This window comes from Ranitomeya imitator, chromosome 2 (assembly GCF_032444005.1).
Source record: "Ranitomeya imitator isolate aRanImi1 chromosome 2, aRanImi1.pri, whole genome shotgun sequence".
NCBI lineage: Eukaryota > Metazoa > Chordata > Amphibia > Anura > Dendrobatidae > Ranitomeya > Ranitomeya imitator.
This window is the reverse complement of record NC_091283.1, coordinates 330,975,433-330,989,402: the sequence shown is the minus strand read 5'-3', so window position 1 is coordinate 330,989,402 and position 13,970 is coordinate 330,975,433. Positions and strand designations below refer to the sequence as shown.

General features: G+C 45.1%; 1 protein-coding gene across 1 annotated transcript in view; it reads left to right on the top strand.

Moving 5' to 3' along the window:
* The first annotated feature begins 1,702 nt into the window (after positions 1-1,702).
* LOC138666495 (oocyte zinc finger protein XlCOF22-like) overlaps positions 1,703-13,970 on the top strand; it is a 31,530-nt gene continuing 19,262 nt past the window's right edge. The window contains exons 1-5 of the mRNA XM_069754712.1: positions 1,703-1,780; positions 1,910-2,089; positions 2,433-2,556; positions 2,636-2,733; positions 2,928-3,018. Coding sequence (XP_069610813.1) covers positions 1,703-1,780; positions 1,910-2,089; positions 2,433-2,556; positions 2,636-2,733; positions 2,928-3,018 — 571 coding nt within the window. The remainder of the gene's footprint in view (positions 1,781-1,909; positions 2,090-2,432; positions 2,557-2,635; positions 2,734-2,927; positions 3,019-13,970) is intronic.

Sequence of the window (13,970 nt, the reverse complement as noted above, 5' to 3'; positions counted from 1 at the left end):
TCACCCCAGCGGACCCCTTAAAGCAGCGTCGGTCACCCTAACCGAATACCACAGGTGGCGTCACGAACATAAACTATCCTTTTTAAAGACCTTCCCCTTTTACACGGACATTTCAGAGCCACGGACCGGGTCAGCCACCGTGACATCCCCCTGTGAAAACCGGACCTGGTACCGAGTACCCCCTTGCCCTTACGGGGCGCTCCAATTGCTAATGCTGATTCCAGTGTCGGTAAATGAGAGGAGAATTAGCGTTCTGGAAGATGAGTCTGAGAAACGTATTCAGCTGCCGACTCCGGGGAAGAAACTGCTTGCTGTCTGTGGCCTAAAACATAGGTTTTACTAGTGGATGTAAAGAAGAAAACTTTATACTGTAAAACGGGTCCCCAACTCCAGTCCTCAAGGCCCACCAATAGGTCATGTTTTCAGGATTTCCTTTGCATTGCACAAGTGATGCAATTATTACCTGGGCAAGACTAAGGAAATCCTGAAAACATGACATGTTGGTGGGTCTTGGGGACTGGAGTTGGGGACCCCTGCTGTAAAATAGTAAAAATATGACTGCTGTTTGGGTCCTAACCAGTATCTGTATTTCTTGCTCAGTCCCAACGATCTTGTGATTCTTACAGCCAAACACTTGCTGAAGCAATGAGTAACATAGCTAGTAAATGGGAGCATAGAGGAGATGTCTTAGTCAGCAATTCAACTTATGTTCGAGTCCATACAAGACTAGAGAATACAACATCTACACGTTCTATCTCCTGATTTGTTTCCCCTTAGGCTATGTTCACACCTTGCGTCGGGTCCCTGCGGGTTCTCCCGCAGCGGATTTGATAAATCTGCAGGGCAAAACAACTGCGGTTCTCCCTGCAGATTTATCGCGGTTTGTTCCGCGTTTTCCGCTGCGGGTTTCCGCCTATACTATTGATGCTGCATATGCAGCAATATGCAGCATCAATAGTAATGTTAAAAATAATAAAAATTGGTTATACTCACCCTCTGATGTCTGGATCTCCTGGGCGCTGCACCCGGCGGTCCGGTTCCTAAGATGCTGTGGGAGAAGGACCCTTCGTGACGTCACGGTCATGTGACCGCGACGTCACCGCAGGTCCTGGTCGCACAGCAACTCTGACCGGACGGCCGCGTGCAGCGCCCAGGAGCTCCGGACATCAGAGGGTGAGTATAACCAGATTTTTTATTTTTTAACCCCAAATATGGTTCCCAGGGCCTGGAGGAGAGTCTCCTCTCCTCCACCCCGGGTACCACCCGCACATTATCCGCTTACTTCCCGCAACGTGGGCACAGCCCCATGCGGGAAGTAAGCGGTTCAATGTATTCCTATGGGTGCAGAATCGCAGCGATTCTGCACAAAGAAGTGACATGCTGCGGGTTGTAAACCGCTGCGTTCCCGCGCGGTTTTTCCCGCAGCATGTGCACAGCGGTTTGCGGTTTCCATAGGGTTTACATGTTACTGTAAACGCTATGGAAACTGCTGCGGACCCGCAGCATCAAAATCGCGGCGGTTCCGCGGTAAAAACCGCTAAGTGTGAATATAGCCTTATTGTCTCCAGCAATTGTATTATTACACAGAATTTTCTATGATGTTACATGGGCTCATCTTCTTCCTATTCAGATCCCTACAATATCAGATCCTCTCAGTGTAGATCTTCTGTATAAGAGAATTTTCCTGATTTACCCATCAAAGATGGATATGGACAGAGGCAAGATGGTGGAGAGGATATTACACCTCACCCTAGAGATCCTCTTCCGGCTTACTGGAAAGGTGAGAGATCCTGATGACGTCACATTACATCATTCTTATCTATGGGAATAACATATGGACAGAACTGGAGAGGTGAGGACTCTGGAAATGTCTGTAGTGAGATTTATTAATGTGTCTCTCCATAACCAGGATTACACAGTAGTGAAGAAGACCTCTAGTGAGCGCTGTCAGAACCCTGTGTCTGAGGGATGGGGAAGATCCTTGAGCTCAATCACGGGGCCTCAACCTCACCCCCTGATGAATGAGGACATCAATGACCAGAAGATCCTAGAACTCACCTACAAGATGATTGAGCTACTGACTGGAGAGGTGAGAATGCTGGGACATTATACAAAAATATTTAGAATTGAGAGTCCTCAGTGGTTGATACCTTTTAATGGCTAACTGAAAAGATGGTAACAAATTGCAAGCTTTCGAGACTACACAGGTCTCTTCAGACCAGATGAAGAGACCTGTGTAGTCTCGAAAGCTTGCAGTTTGTTACCATCTTTTCAGTTAGCCATTAAAAGGTATCAACCACTGAGGACTCTCAATTCTAAATATTTTTCTATCTACTGGCTAACACGGTCCCAAGATATATTTCTTTCCTGGGAAATTATACAGTAACACTATGAAGGGATCGGGGGGATGACGGTATCATTGTATGTTTCAGGTTCCTTTAAGATGTCAGGATGTCGCCATTTATTTCTCCATGGAGGAGTGGGAGTATTTAGAAGGACACAAAGAACTGTACCAGGATGTCATAATGGAGGTTTTCCAGCCCCTCACATCACCAGGTAATAGACAGGACTAAACATACGGCCTATAATTATGTGTGTAAAGAATGAATTCAATCCCAATATGTGTTTCTTCCAGATCTATCCAGTAAGAGGACCACACCAGAGAGATGTCCCCATCCTCTTCTTCCACAGGACTGTAAACCAGAAGATCCCAATGTTCCTCAGGATCATCAGGTAGATGGAGAGAAGGTGTCATGAGCTCTCCCCTATGTGTAGATGGCTGTGAAGGTCTTTGCTCAGTCTTGTTTTATCCACCAGTATTATATGTATTATACTTGTGTTATGAGATCGGTGGAGATGGCAGGATTAGAGCTGATCATAGATGTGACTTCTCCATCTGTCTGTGACTTTTACAATATTTGTTTCAGGGTGAAGATGTGACCCATATTAATACTACAGAGACATATGTGAGGGGGGATGAGCGGGGTAAAGAGGAGATTCTTACATATGACTACCCAGGTGAGTAGTAACCACTAAATGCAGAGAAGTCACAGATTCTTCTCAGTCACCGGCTGTGGCTGCTTTATCGGTGGTGTAGTCCGGCCGTATCACAATCGTGTGATTACCATTTTGCCTCTAGACCACAACATTCTCCTCCACCCAAAACTGTTCAAATGACTTTGGACATTAAAAGCTCTTTTCTGTAGAACGTATAGCCTGGAGAATCCACCTACCCCCTGAAATTAGGGGACGCTGACGGTAACCTGCCCAGATCTGTAAACTACAAAGGTAAATAACATCATATGTAAAATGTGCTGACAAGTTAGAAAATCACTTGAAGAAAACTATTATGATGGGCCTGTAAGAGAAAGGGGGGGGGGGGGGGGGTTAATGATGCTGTTGCCTTCCTAGATCTCTGCTATCCTATTGGATGACTCTACCTTCTTTCCCTTCTGTGCTGCTGAATGTGGTCATATGGTCCATACAAGACCAGGTCCTGTCTTTCTGGCAAAACTTTGCTTTTATGATCGACCACATTAGGCTATGTGCACACGATGTGTTTTCGCAGAATTTTTATACGCGCGTAAATGGTCCAAAAACCCAATGGCATACTTATGCAAGGTAATGCAATGACAATCCTGAAGTGTTGTGCACATGATCACTAAATATCCGTCCGTATTTGCAGCATTATATTTTCTGCAGCATGTCAATTCTTTTTGTGTTTCTGCAGTGTTTTTGACTCATTGACTTCAATTTAGTCAGTCAAATCTGCAGCAAAAATGCACGTGTAAAAAGGTTTATGAATTTGCTGCAGATTTGCTGCCAAAAACGCTGCAAATTGTCAAATGGAAATAATGTCAGGAGGAGGAACAGTGTGTGTGGGCGGAGAATGTGTGTGTGGGTGGAGAATGTGTTTCTATGTCTGTCTGTGTCTGTCTGCGGGTGTCTGCATCTGTCTGCGTCTGTTTGCGGGTGTCTGCCCATGCGACGTACAGCCCATAGTGATTGTACTTAGGCGTCGTCTGATGGGACTACTACTCCCATCCGGCTAAGTCTGCTGTCACATATAACAGAAAGAGCATGAGCCGATGATGGGAGAATAGTCTCATCATCCGGTACCTGTGTTCCATTGTAAAAAAAAAAAAAAAAAAAAACATTTACATAGTTACATACCGTACATATGCACATACAAAATACATACTCACCGAACGCCTAATTCCCGATGCCCGCGTCACGGCACCACTGCGTGAGAACTTTCCCATGCAGCAGTAGTGCCTTAGGTGAGAGCGCCAGAGCTGATGAACTCTGGTGAACTCTCACGGCGATTACCTCCTGTCATTGTATCGCCGGCGGCCGGGTATAGCGGTCACATCTCCCGATGTGACTGTTCTAGAGGTGATATCGCCGTGGACACTCGGTATTTAAATGGACTACGGCGAAAAGGTGATTTATATGTTGGTTTATAATTTTTTTCTATATCATCCAAGTAGAAATCCAGTTTAAATAGGTCCGTTTTTTTTTTTATTATTTCATTGAAATTTTTATTGAAGGAAAAATTTTCCATTAGAAATCTTCACGCATTATAAAAAAAAGTCACAACCCCCATGTGTGAATAGTAGTATGAGCAGAAGCGTTTCAAACAATAGTTCTAAGTCCTGGATGACACCTGTTCATTACTGAACCTCGGGCTTGTTATTGCATATATAAAATGGCATAGAGTATGCTGACATCAGCAGCGTGGACTCCGGTGCTTGGCGGTGGAGAAGATGTCGGTGACCGCAGGTGCCCGAATACGTCCAGGGTCTGTGAAGGGGAGCGCGCTCCGGAAGTGAGCCCAGCGCCCACCGGAAGTAGAATGCCAGATGCGTGCAGGGTCTGAGGGTGTGCGCATGTGCCCCTAGGAAAGAGCAGGCTGTGTACAGTCAGGTGCACCGGAAAGCGGAAAGGTATCTAGCGCACACCTGGAGTAATAGGCCGGGTGCGCATGGGGTCTAATCAAGGGGTGGCACCCTTCCTGATTCAGTGATGCCTAGGATATTTACAGAGGCTGCAGCCACTGACACTTTTCCTATCGCCACGACAGCACCCCACGAGAGAGGGGATCCGCCCACCATCCGGACAGGAACCTACAGGTTAAAAAGAAGCAGTCCCCTTTGCTCTCCAGTTTGGGTTCCTGTCCGGACGGCGGGAGCCTGCAGGTCAACTCACCTGGTGTTAGGGACTGGCGGAACGCACCAAGAAGCAGATGTTATGGTATTAGGTGCGTTCGCAGTCCGAGGTCCACCGTGCAGGTAAAAGACCCTGCTGCTAGTAAGACGGACTATATGGCGGTACTAAGTATACACACATGGGTTAACTTCACCCTGCGTGAAGGAAGCGATCCTGTTGCGTCACAGGACCGCAGTACCGCACATAAAGCGTGAGCAAGAAGTCAGCGGACTCAACCCCTACACAGGATTGAAGTCCGATTAGACACTTGCTGGCACAACACCGCAACTGGGTGTGTCAGAGGAACATAAATAATAATATTAAGGCACAAGAGTGCGGGCGGTGCCGCACTGACGGACGCCACTAACCACCCAGGCTTGGGTCAGGAAAGTGCAGAGCAAGTGCACAGCGCCGTACTGGCGGACACAGCAACTGGTAGCTGTAACGTGTGTTTCGTGCTGTTGGATAAGTCGGTCGCTAGATAGCAAACATACACCTTCCGCGAACATACATTCAATAGGGAGGGTTATTTAAAGAGCGACTTTCACTCACAACACACACACATATTTACAAGACAATACTAGCGCATGGCCGTGCGGTCATGCGCAGTTTATATAGCTGCAGCACAGGAAACAGCTACAGAAGTTTTGCCCTTTCAGGACCTGCCAAAAGGACCAATGGGATGTGCTGCAGTACCTGAGCATGTGACCCTCGATCTCCAATGGGAGATCCTGCCCTGGGCATGCTCAGACAGAGAAAAGCAGGACTTAGATCCAGAAACGTCCACTCGCCGCTGCCCAGCACTGGCTTCAATGGCAGAAGCAGGAAAAGCAGCAGTAACTCTTCGCACAGAGTCAGACTGAGCGAGACGCTGGGATCGACGTCCCTGCTGAGCAGACTCCACTGCGGCTGGAGAAGAATGGGAGACCGCAGCGGAGACGGATCGAGATTCCCCCTGTGCAGCAGAGGAAACTCGACTCCTAACACCTGAGTTCACCAAGCCTCTGCGCGGTTCCGGAGAGAACGGCAGCGTCGGGGGTGTACTGCTTGCAGACCCCCACTCGTCTGACCGGAGTGAATGCGTTTCCAGGGGCCGGGGAATGCCGCCCTGGGTCGCAGACACGCGACGCTTCTGAGCAGATGTCGGCGCTTGTGTCCCGGAAGTAGTTATTCTACTTCCGGGGGAGGCCGGGAGGAGGAGAGCGGCAAATACAAAATGCAGAGCCGCGGAAGGTGAGTGTGCGTGGCAACATGTCCTCGATTGGGGATGCCGAGCACTTGCAGCTGACAGAGCAGCAAAGGAAAAGCAGCAGTTGGTCACGAAGCAGTGACATGGTACGCAGGCGGCAGGAGTCAGGTGGCACCTCACCTCCTCAGAGACCTGTACTCCTTCATCAGCAGTGGGTGAGTGTTTAATTCCAGCCCAGTAGTTGATTATGTTGTTTTGTGCTATGCTTTGTTATAGGGTTGAAAGGTTACAAAGTCAAAGCATAAACAGTGTGCTTTGTGCACGGAACCATTGCCAGACAGTTATATAAAGAAACTGTGTCAGGCTTGTATCTGCCGTACTCTGAAAGAAGAAGCCCCTCTCCGTACATCGAATTTGAGGGAGGTCATTAGAGAAGAAATAAATCAAAACGGCATAAAATAATCAGGATGGATGTGATGTCTGATTCAAGTCCTTCCCTACATGAAGGCGAATGTTCAGAGAGTTCCTCGCCATCCTCCTCCTGGAAAGAAAGAAGGCCTTGTTTTTCTATGGAAAATATGGAAACCCTAGTCAAAGCAGTTCGGGCAACTATGGGTGTCACAGAAAATAAGGAAGCAAGATCTACCCAGGACATTGTTTGCCGGACTGTGCCAAAGAAATCGTAAAACGTTCCCGGTGGTGGACACACAATCAAAGATATGGTCAGATGGGAGTGGGATAAGCAGGATAAAGGGTTCTTACCATCCACTGCAAAGAGAAGATACCCCTTTGATGATGACCTCTTATCTCAATGGATAAAGATTCCTATGGTAGATGCAACAGTGGCTTCCACCTCAAAATTAGCCTCGTTACCACTGGAAGATGTGGGTCTCCTTAAAGATCTGTCAGATAGAAAGGCGGACACGTTCCTGAAAAAAGTGTGGGAATCGTCTTCGGGAGCCTTCAAAACCGCGATCGCTGGTACCTGTACTGCAAGATCCGTTATGGTCTGGGTAACTCCGCTAGAGGAGCAACTTAAAGTGAAAGTTCCTAGAGAAAAGTTGTTGGATTCCTTGTCCCAGATCCGAGAGAGAGTAGCCTATTTGGCGGATGCTTCAATAGACTCTTTGAAATTAGCGGCAAGATCAGCTGGTCTTTCAAATGCGGCCCGGCGGGCACTTTGGCTTAAGACCTGGAAGGGAGATGCTCAGGCTAGAGCCAAGTTATGCACCATTCCATGTAGGGGTGTGTACCTATTTGGCCCGGTGCTGGATGATATCCTTGCAAAGGCAGAGGATGGGAAGAAGGGATTTCCTAAAGTGTTTAATCCCACTTTTAGGAACGCCTTCAGAAGATGCATGCCTTTCAGAAGATTTCAATCGGACCAGCAAGGATATAGTCGCGATTGGGAACCTTCGGAGCAAAACAAGAAAGATGGAAACCCCTCATCTTCTTCAAGACGCAGACGCAACTATAGATCGAGATCTACCAGTGGGGGGTAGATTGAAATTTTTTCTCAATAAATGGATTAAAATAACTTCTAGTAACTGGATATTGGGTGTAGTTGCGTCATGGTTGAGATTGGAATTTCTGAAGATTCCTCCGGATCATTTTGTATTAACTTCGCTTGATTCTCCAGCCGAACAACAGGCCCTAGAAGTAGACAGTTACTTATGAAGCGGGTTATTGAAGAGGTTCCAAAACACCAGGAGAGGACAGGATTTTATTCTTCGCTATTTTTGATTTCCAAACTCGATGGGTCCTTTAGGACTATCATAAATTTGCGTAAATTAAATAAATGTCTTCAATATCGCGCTTTTAAGGTGGAATCCATTAAATCAACAACTAAACTTTTGTTTCCCAGGTGCTACATGTCGGTACCAGATCTAAAAGATGCATACTACCATCTGCCAGTTTTCAAAGATCACCAACAGTTCCTCAGGATGGCAGTGCAGATAAACCATCAGGTTAGGCATTTTCAATTTCTGGCAATGCCCTTCGGCCTATCCATGGCACCTAGGATATTTACTAAAATTATTGCAGAAGTAATGGCCCATGTAAGGGAGAAGGATACCCTTGTGATACCCTATTTAGATGATTTTTTGATAATCGGAAATTCGATTTGCCAATGTAAGACCCGAGTAAACGCCATAATATCGTCCTTACAGGAGCTCGGTTGGATGATCAACATAGAAAAATCAAAAAAGAAGATCGTGCTCATAGCATGATAGAAGGTCAGAAACACCAATCACAACAGAGATATAAATAGATTAATTTTTATTATTTATTGCATGGTATCAATATATAAAAAAAAATAATAATAATTAGATATTAAAAACTAAATTTTATTGTATATACATGTATGTAATATTTAGTGCCCATACCTATTTGGCTACCATTATATGTGTTATATATATATTTATACCTGTAAGGACTGACTATATGGAAAAATAGCAATAAAAAACAAGGGGGGGTATATATAGCAAAATGTGCAAGAAAACTCTTGTGTATAATAATATATAGCAATGTGCTTATAAAAAGAGCGCCAACTAAAGTGCTATAGTGGAAAAAAGTGCTAATGCATTAAGTGCAAAAAAGCTTAATGTAAATAAAGTGCTACTAGTTTAGGCCAATATATACAGTCACTTACTTTGGTATATAAATTTCATTGTATACTACACCCCCTGACGAAGGAGCTAAGCGTCCGAAACGCGCGTCGGGGTGCATCATACCGCACTGGCTATCCACCTATTACCTTATATATACCAAAGTAAGTGACTGTGTATATTGGCCTAAACTAGTAGCACTTTATTTACATTAAGCTTTTTTGCACTTAATGCATTAGCACTTTTTTCCACTATAGCACTTTAGTTGGCGCTCTTTTTATAAGCACATTGCTATATATTATTATACACATAAGAGTTTTCTTGCACATTTTGCTATATATACCCCCCCCCCCCCTTGTTTTTTATTGCTATTTTTCCATATAGTCAGTCCTTACAGGTATAAATATATATATATATATAACACATATAAGGGTAGCCAAATAGGTATGGGCACTAAATATTACATACATGTATATACAATGAAATTTAGTTTTTAATATCTAATTATTATTTTTTATATATATATATATATATATATATATATATATATATATATATATATATATATATTGATACCATGCAATAAATAATAAAAATTAATCTATTTATATCTCTGTTGTGATTGGTGTTTCTGACCTTCTATCATGCTATGAGCACGATCTTCTTTTTAGTGTCTAGTAGTGTTATACTACGCCTTTGACACATTGGTGTGTTGGGGTATCTTGATTTTATATCATATGATTTTATTTTTTATATTTCTTAGATTTTATATATACAGGTCCTTCTCAAAAAATTAGCATATAGTGTTAAATTTCATTATTTACCATAATGTAATGATTACAATTAAACTTTCATATATTATAGATTCATTATCCACCAACTGAAATTTGTCACGTCTTTTATTGTTTTAATACTGATGATTTTGGCATACAACTCCTGATAACCCAAAAAACCTGTCTCAATAAATTAGCATATCAAGAAAAGGTTCTCTAAACGACCTATTACCCTAATCTTCTGAATCAACTAATTAACTCTAAACACATGCAAAAGATACCTGAGGCTTTTATAAACTCCCTGCCTGGTTCATTACTCAAAACCCCCATCATGGGTAAGACTAGCGACCTGACAGATGTCAAGAAGGCCATCATTGACACCCTCAAGCAAGAGGGTAAGACCCAGAAAGAAATTTCTCAACAAATAGGCTGTTCCCAGAGTGCTGTATCAAGGCACCTCAATGGTAAGTCTGTTGGAAGGAAACAATGTGGCAGAAAACGCTGTACAACGAGAAGAGGAGACCGGACCCTGAGGAAGATTGTGGAGAAGGACCGATTCCAGACCTTGGGGAACCTGAGGAAGCAGTGGACTGAGTCTGGTGTGGAAACATCCAGAGCCACCGTGCACAGGCGTGTGCAGGAAATGGGCTACAGGTGCCGAAATGGGCTACAGAGAAGCAGCACTGGACTGTTGCTAAGTGGTCCCAAGTACTTTTTTCTGATGAAAGCAAATTTTGCATGTCATTCGGAAATCAAGGTGCCAGAGTCTGGAGGAAGACTGGGGAGAAGGAAATGCCAAAATGCCTGAAGTCCAGTGTTAAGTACCCACAGTCAGTGATGGTGTGGGGTGCCATGTTAGCTGCTGGTGTTGGTCCACTGTGTTTCATCAAGGGCAGGGTCAATGCAGCTAGCTATCAGGAGATTTTGGAGCACTTCATGCTTCCATCGGCTGAAATGCTTTATGGAGATGAAGATTTCATTTTTCAGCACGACCTGGCACCTGCTCACAGTGCCAAAACCACTGGTAAATGGTTTACTGACCATGGTATTACTGTGCTCAATTGGCCTGCCAACTCTCCTGACCTGAACCCCATAGAGAATCTGTGGGATATTGTGAAGAGAAAGTTGAGAGACGCAAGACCCAACACTCTGGATGAGCTTAAGGCCGCTATTGAAGCATCCTGGGCCTCCATAACATCTCAGCAGTGTCACAGGCTGATTGCCTCCATGCCACGCCGCATTGAAGCAGTCATTTCTGCCAAAGGATTCCCGACCAAGTATTGAGTTCATAACTGAACATTATTATTTGATGGTTTTTTTGTTTGTTATTAAACACTTTTATTTGATTGGATGGGTGAAATATGCTAATTTAATTTTGAGACAGGTTTTTTGGGTTATCAGGAGTTGTATGCCAAAATCATCAGTATTAAAACAATAAAAGACCTGACAAATTTCAGTTGGTGGATAATGAATCTATAATATATGAAAGTTTAATTGTAATCATTACATTATGGTAAATAATGAAATTTAACACTATATGCAAATTTTTTGAGAAGGACCTGTATTATACCCTAATATAAACTAGTGTGTTTTAATTATAGAAAAATCAAGACTAGAACCTGCCAGGTGTCAGATTTTTCTAGGGATTCTTCTAAATTCAGAAGATCAATCATCTTTTCTACCAGAGGAAAATAAGCAGAAGATTATTTGCAAAGTTACGGCTGTAAGAAAGGATCCAAATTCAAAATTGAGAGACGCAATGTCCCTGCTAGGGTCACTGACATCGTGTATACCAGCCGTGAGATGGGCTCAAGCTCATACTCGTATGCTACAGTTCGAAATCCTCCAGGCAGAAAAAGAACTTCAGGGTTTTCTAAATGGCTATCACCAGCCACTCTTCACGATCTAAAATGGTGGCTCAGTCTGCTTCATTTGTCAAGAGGAGTTCAGTGGAGCATTACACCAGACAGGATAGTTACGACCAATGCCAGTCCATTTGGTTGGGGAGCCCACATGGGGGAGGTTCTGACCCAAGGGCGGTGGTCGGGTCTAGAGTCCCAAAGCTCGTCAAATTTAAAAGAACTCTCGGCAGTCAAACATGCTCTCCTTAACTTGCTACCATACCTGAAGAGTTCGCATGTACGGGTACAGACCGACAATATGACTGTAGTAGCCTACCTCAACCATCAGGGAGGGACAAGATCGCAATCTTTGATGTCCACAACAGCACAGATACTGTCCTTGGCCGAGAGTCACATTCGTTCCATATCGGCAATTCACATAAAAGGAGAGCTCAATATGGAGGCAGACTATCTCAGTCGCCATTCCCTTCGGCAGGGGGAATGGTCTTTAGACAAACAGATATTCAAACAGATAGTCAGGCTCTGGGTGTTACCAGTCATAGATCTGTTTGCTACGAAAGAAAACAGAAAGGTCAGGGAGTTTGCATCTCTCCAGATAATAGACCAACCGTGCATAGTAGATTCCCTTTGGGTCCGTTGGAACTTTCCACTAGCATATGTTTCCCCCAATGTGCTTGATTCCTCTAGTTCTCAGGAAGATCAGGGAAGAGAGAACAAGAGTAATTCTAATTGCCCCCTTCTGGCCCAGGAGGCCTTGGTTCTCTCTCCTAAGGGCAATGAAAGTGACCGATCCTTGGGTGTTGCCAGTGGTTCCGGAGCTCCTTTCTCCTGATCCATTTCATCATCCCAATTTGGAGACGCTTCATTTGACAGCGTGGAACTTGAGGGAGTGTCACGAGGCAGAAATAGGAAAACAGGAGATGAGGAATCTGGGCCCCTGAACTGCCCTTCAGGCTAGGGGAAGCCCTGTCTTTCCTTAACTTGGGGGTACCCTTGAAGGTAGGGAGGCCCAAGTCACCAACCTCTCCCTGTCTCCTGTTAAACCCTGAACTAAACCCCCAACCCCCACCCCAGGAGGTGAACAGTGTAAACAGCAACACAAAGCAAATAAACAATATGAGAGTGAGGGGAAAACGATACCAAAAGGTGAATGCACAAACTACAAAGTAACAAAACTCAGATCTTAGCTTGTGCACGCCGCTGCAGACTCCACAACAAAGATAGTACAGCAACTGAGCTCCAAACACCAGACTTGGCTGACACCAGGAGCTGCTACTGCGAGGTTGGTCTCCTGAAAGGAACTGTATAACCAACAGTCAACTGAAGCACCAGGTGACCTTATAAAGGATGGTGGGAGTGGTCACAAACATCAGCTGACCCAGCAGCAATGCAATAACACAAGCGGCCCCAGGGGGGGAAAACTGCATTAACCCCCAATGACCAGAAAAGGAAAAAAAGGTTTAAATCTGAGGGAAACCAGATCTGCCACAGATCCAAACATGGATCGTGACAGTACCCCCCTTTCAATGAGTGTCCTCTGGACACTCAACATCAGACCTCACCAGACCTACCTACGGTGAGGACGCCTCGATCCACCAAAGTTCACCTCGTCAGGCACCTGACTCTCAGGTTTATGGCAAACGCGACCTGATGAAAATGCCACCAACGAAGGCGCCACAAACCTCCAGAGGGCCGACCTGGGGAATGAGTTGTGTACATGCATAACTGGGGGTAACTCCAACTGAGAAGTCCCCGGGCTGAGAATGGCCGACACCCGATATGGCCCAATCACCCTGGAACTCCAGGTCCCAGTTGCACACTTCCACCTGATTTTTTTGGTGGACACCCATACGTACTCATTCACACACAGGTCCGGACCTGAACATTTATTTCCATGCAAACGTTTGCCACAGGACGGAGAATTCTTTGAGGAATTGACAACAGAGGCGTCACCCTGTGACACTACACTCACACCCCCACAGTGCTCCGAGGGAACCACCACCATCATCTGACCCTTCCTCCTAAGAGGTCTCTGACCCACCGGGTTAACCTGTAGTGAGGGTAAAGTCTTGCCCCTAGTCCCTGGCAGCACCTCTGCTGCCCCCACTGAAGGGGAAGGGGTAGGTTTTAGAAGAACGGCAGAGATCGTAGCTCCCGGGCAGCAGTCCTTACACGACTGACCCCAGCTGACTACTTCCCTGGACCGCCAGTCTATGACCGGGTTATGTCTTTTCAACCAAGGGAGTCCTAAAACCATGGGAGTTGGTATGCCCTCCAAGACTTGGCATGATAAATACTCTTCATGACAAGCCCCTATACGCAGATGTATATT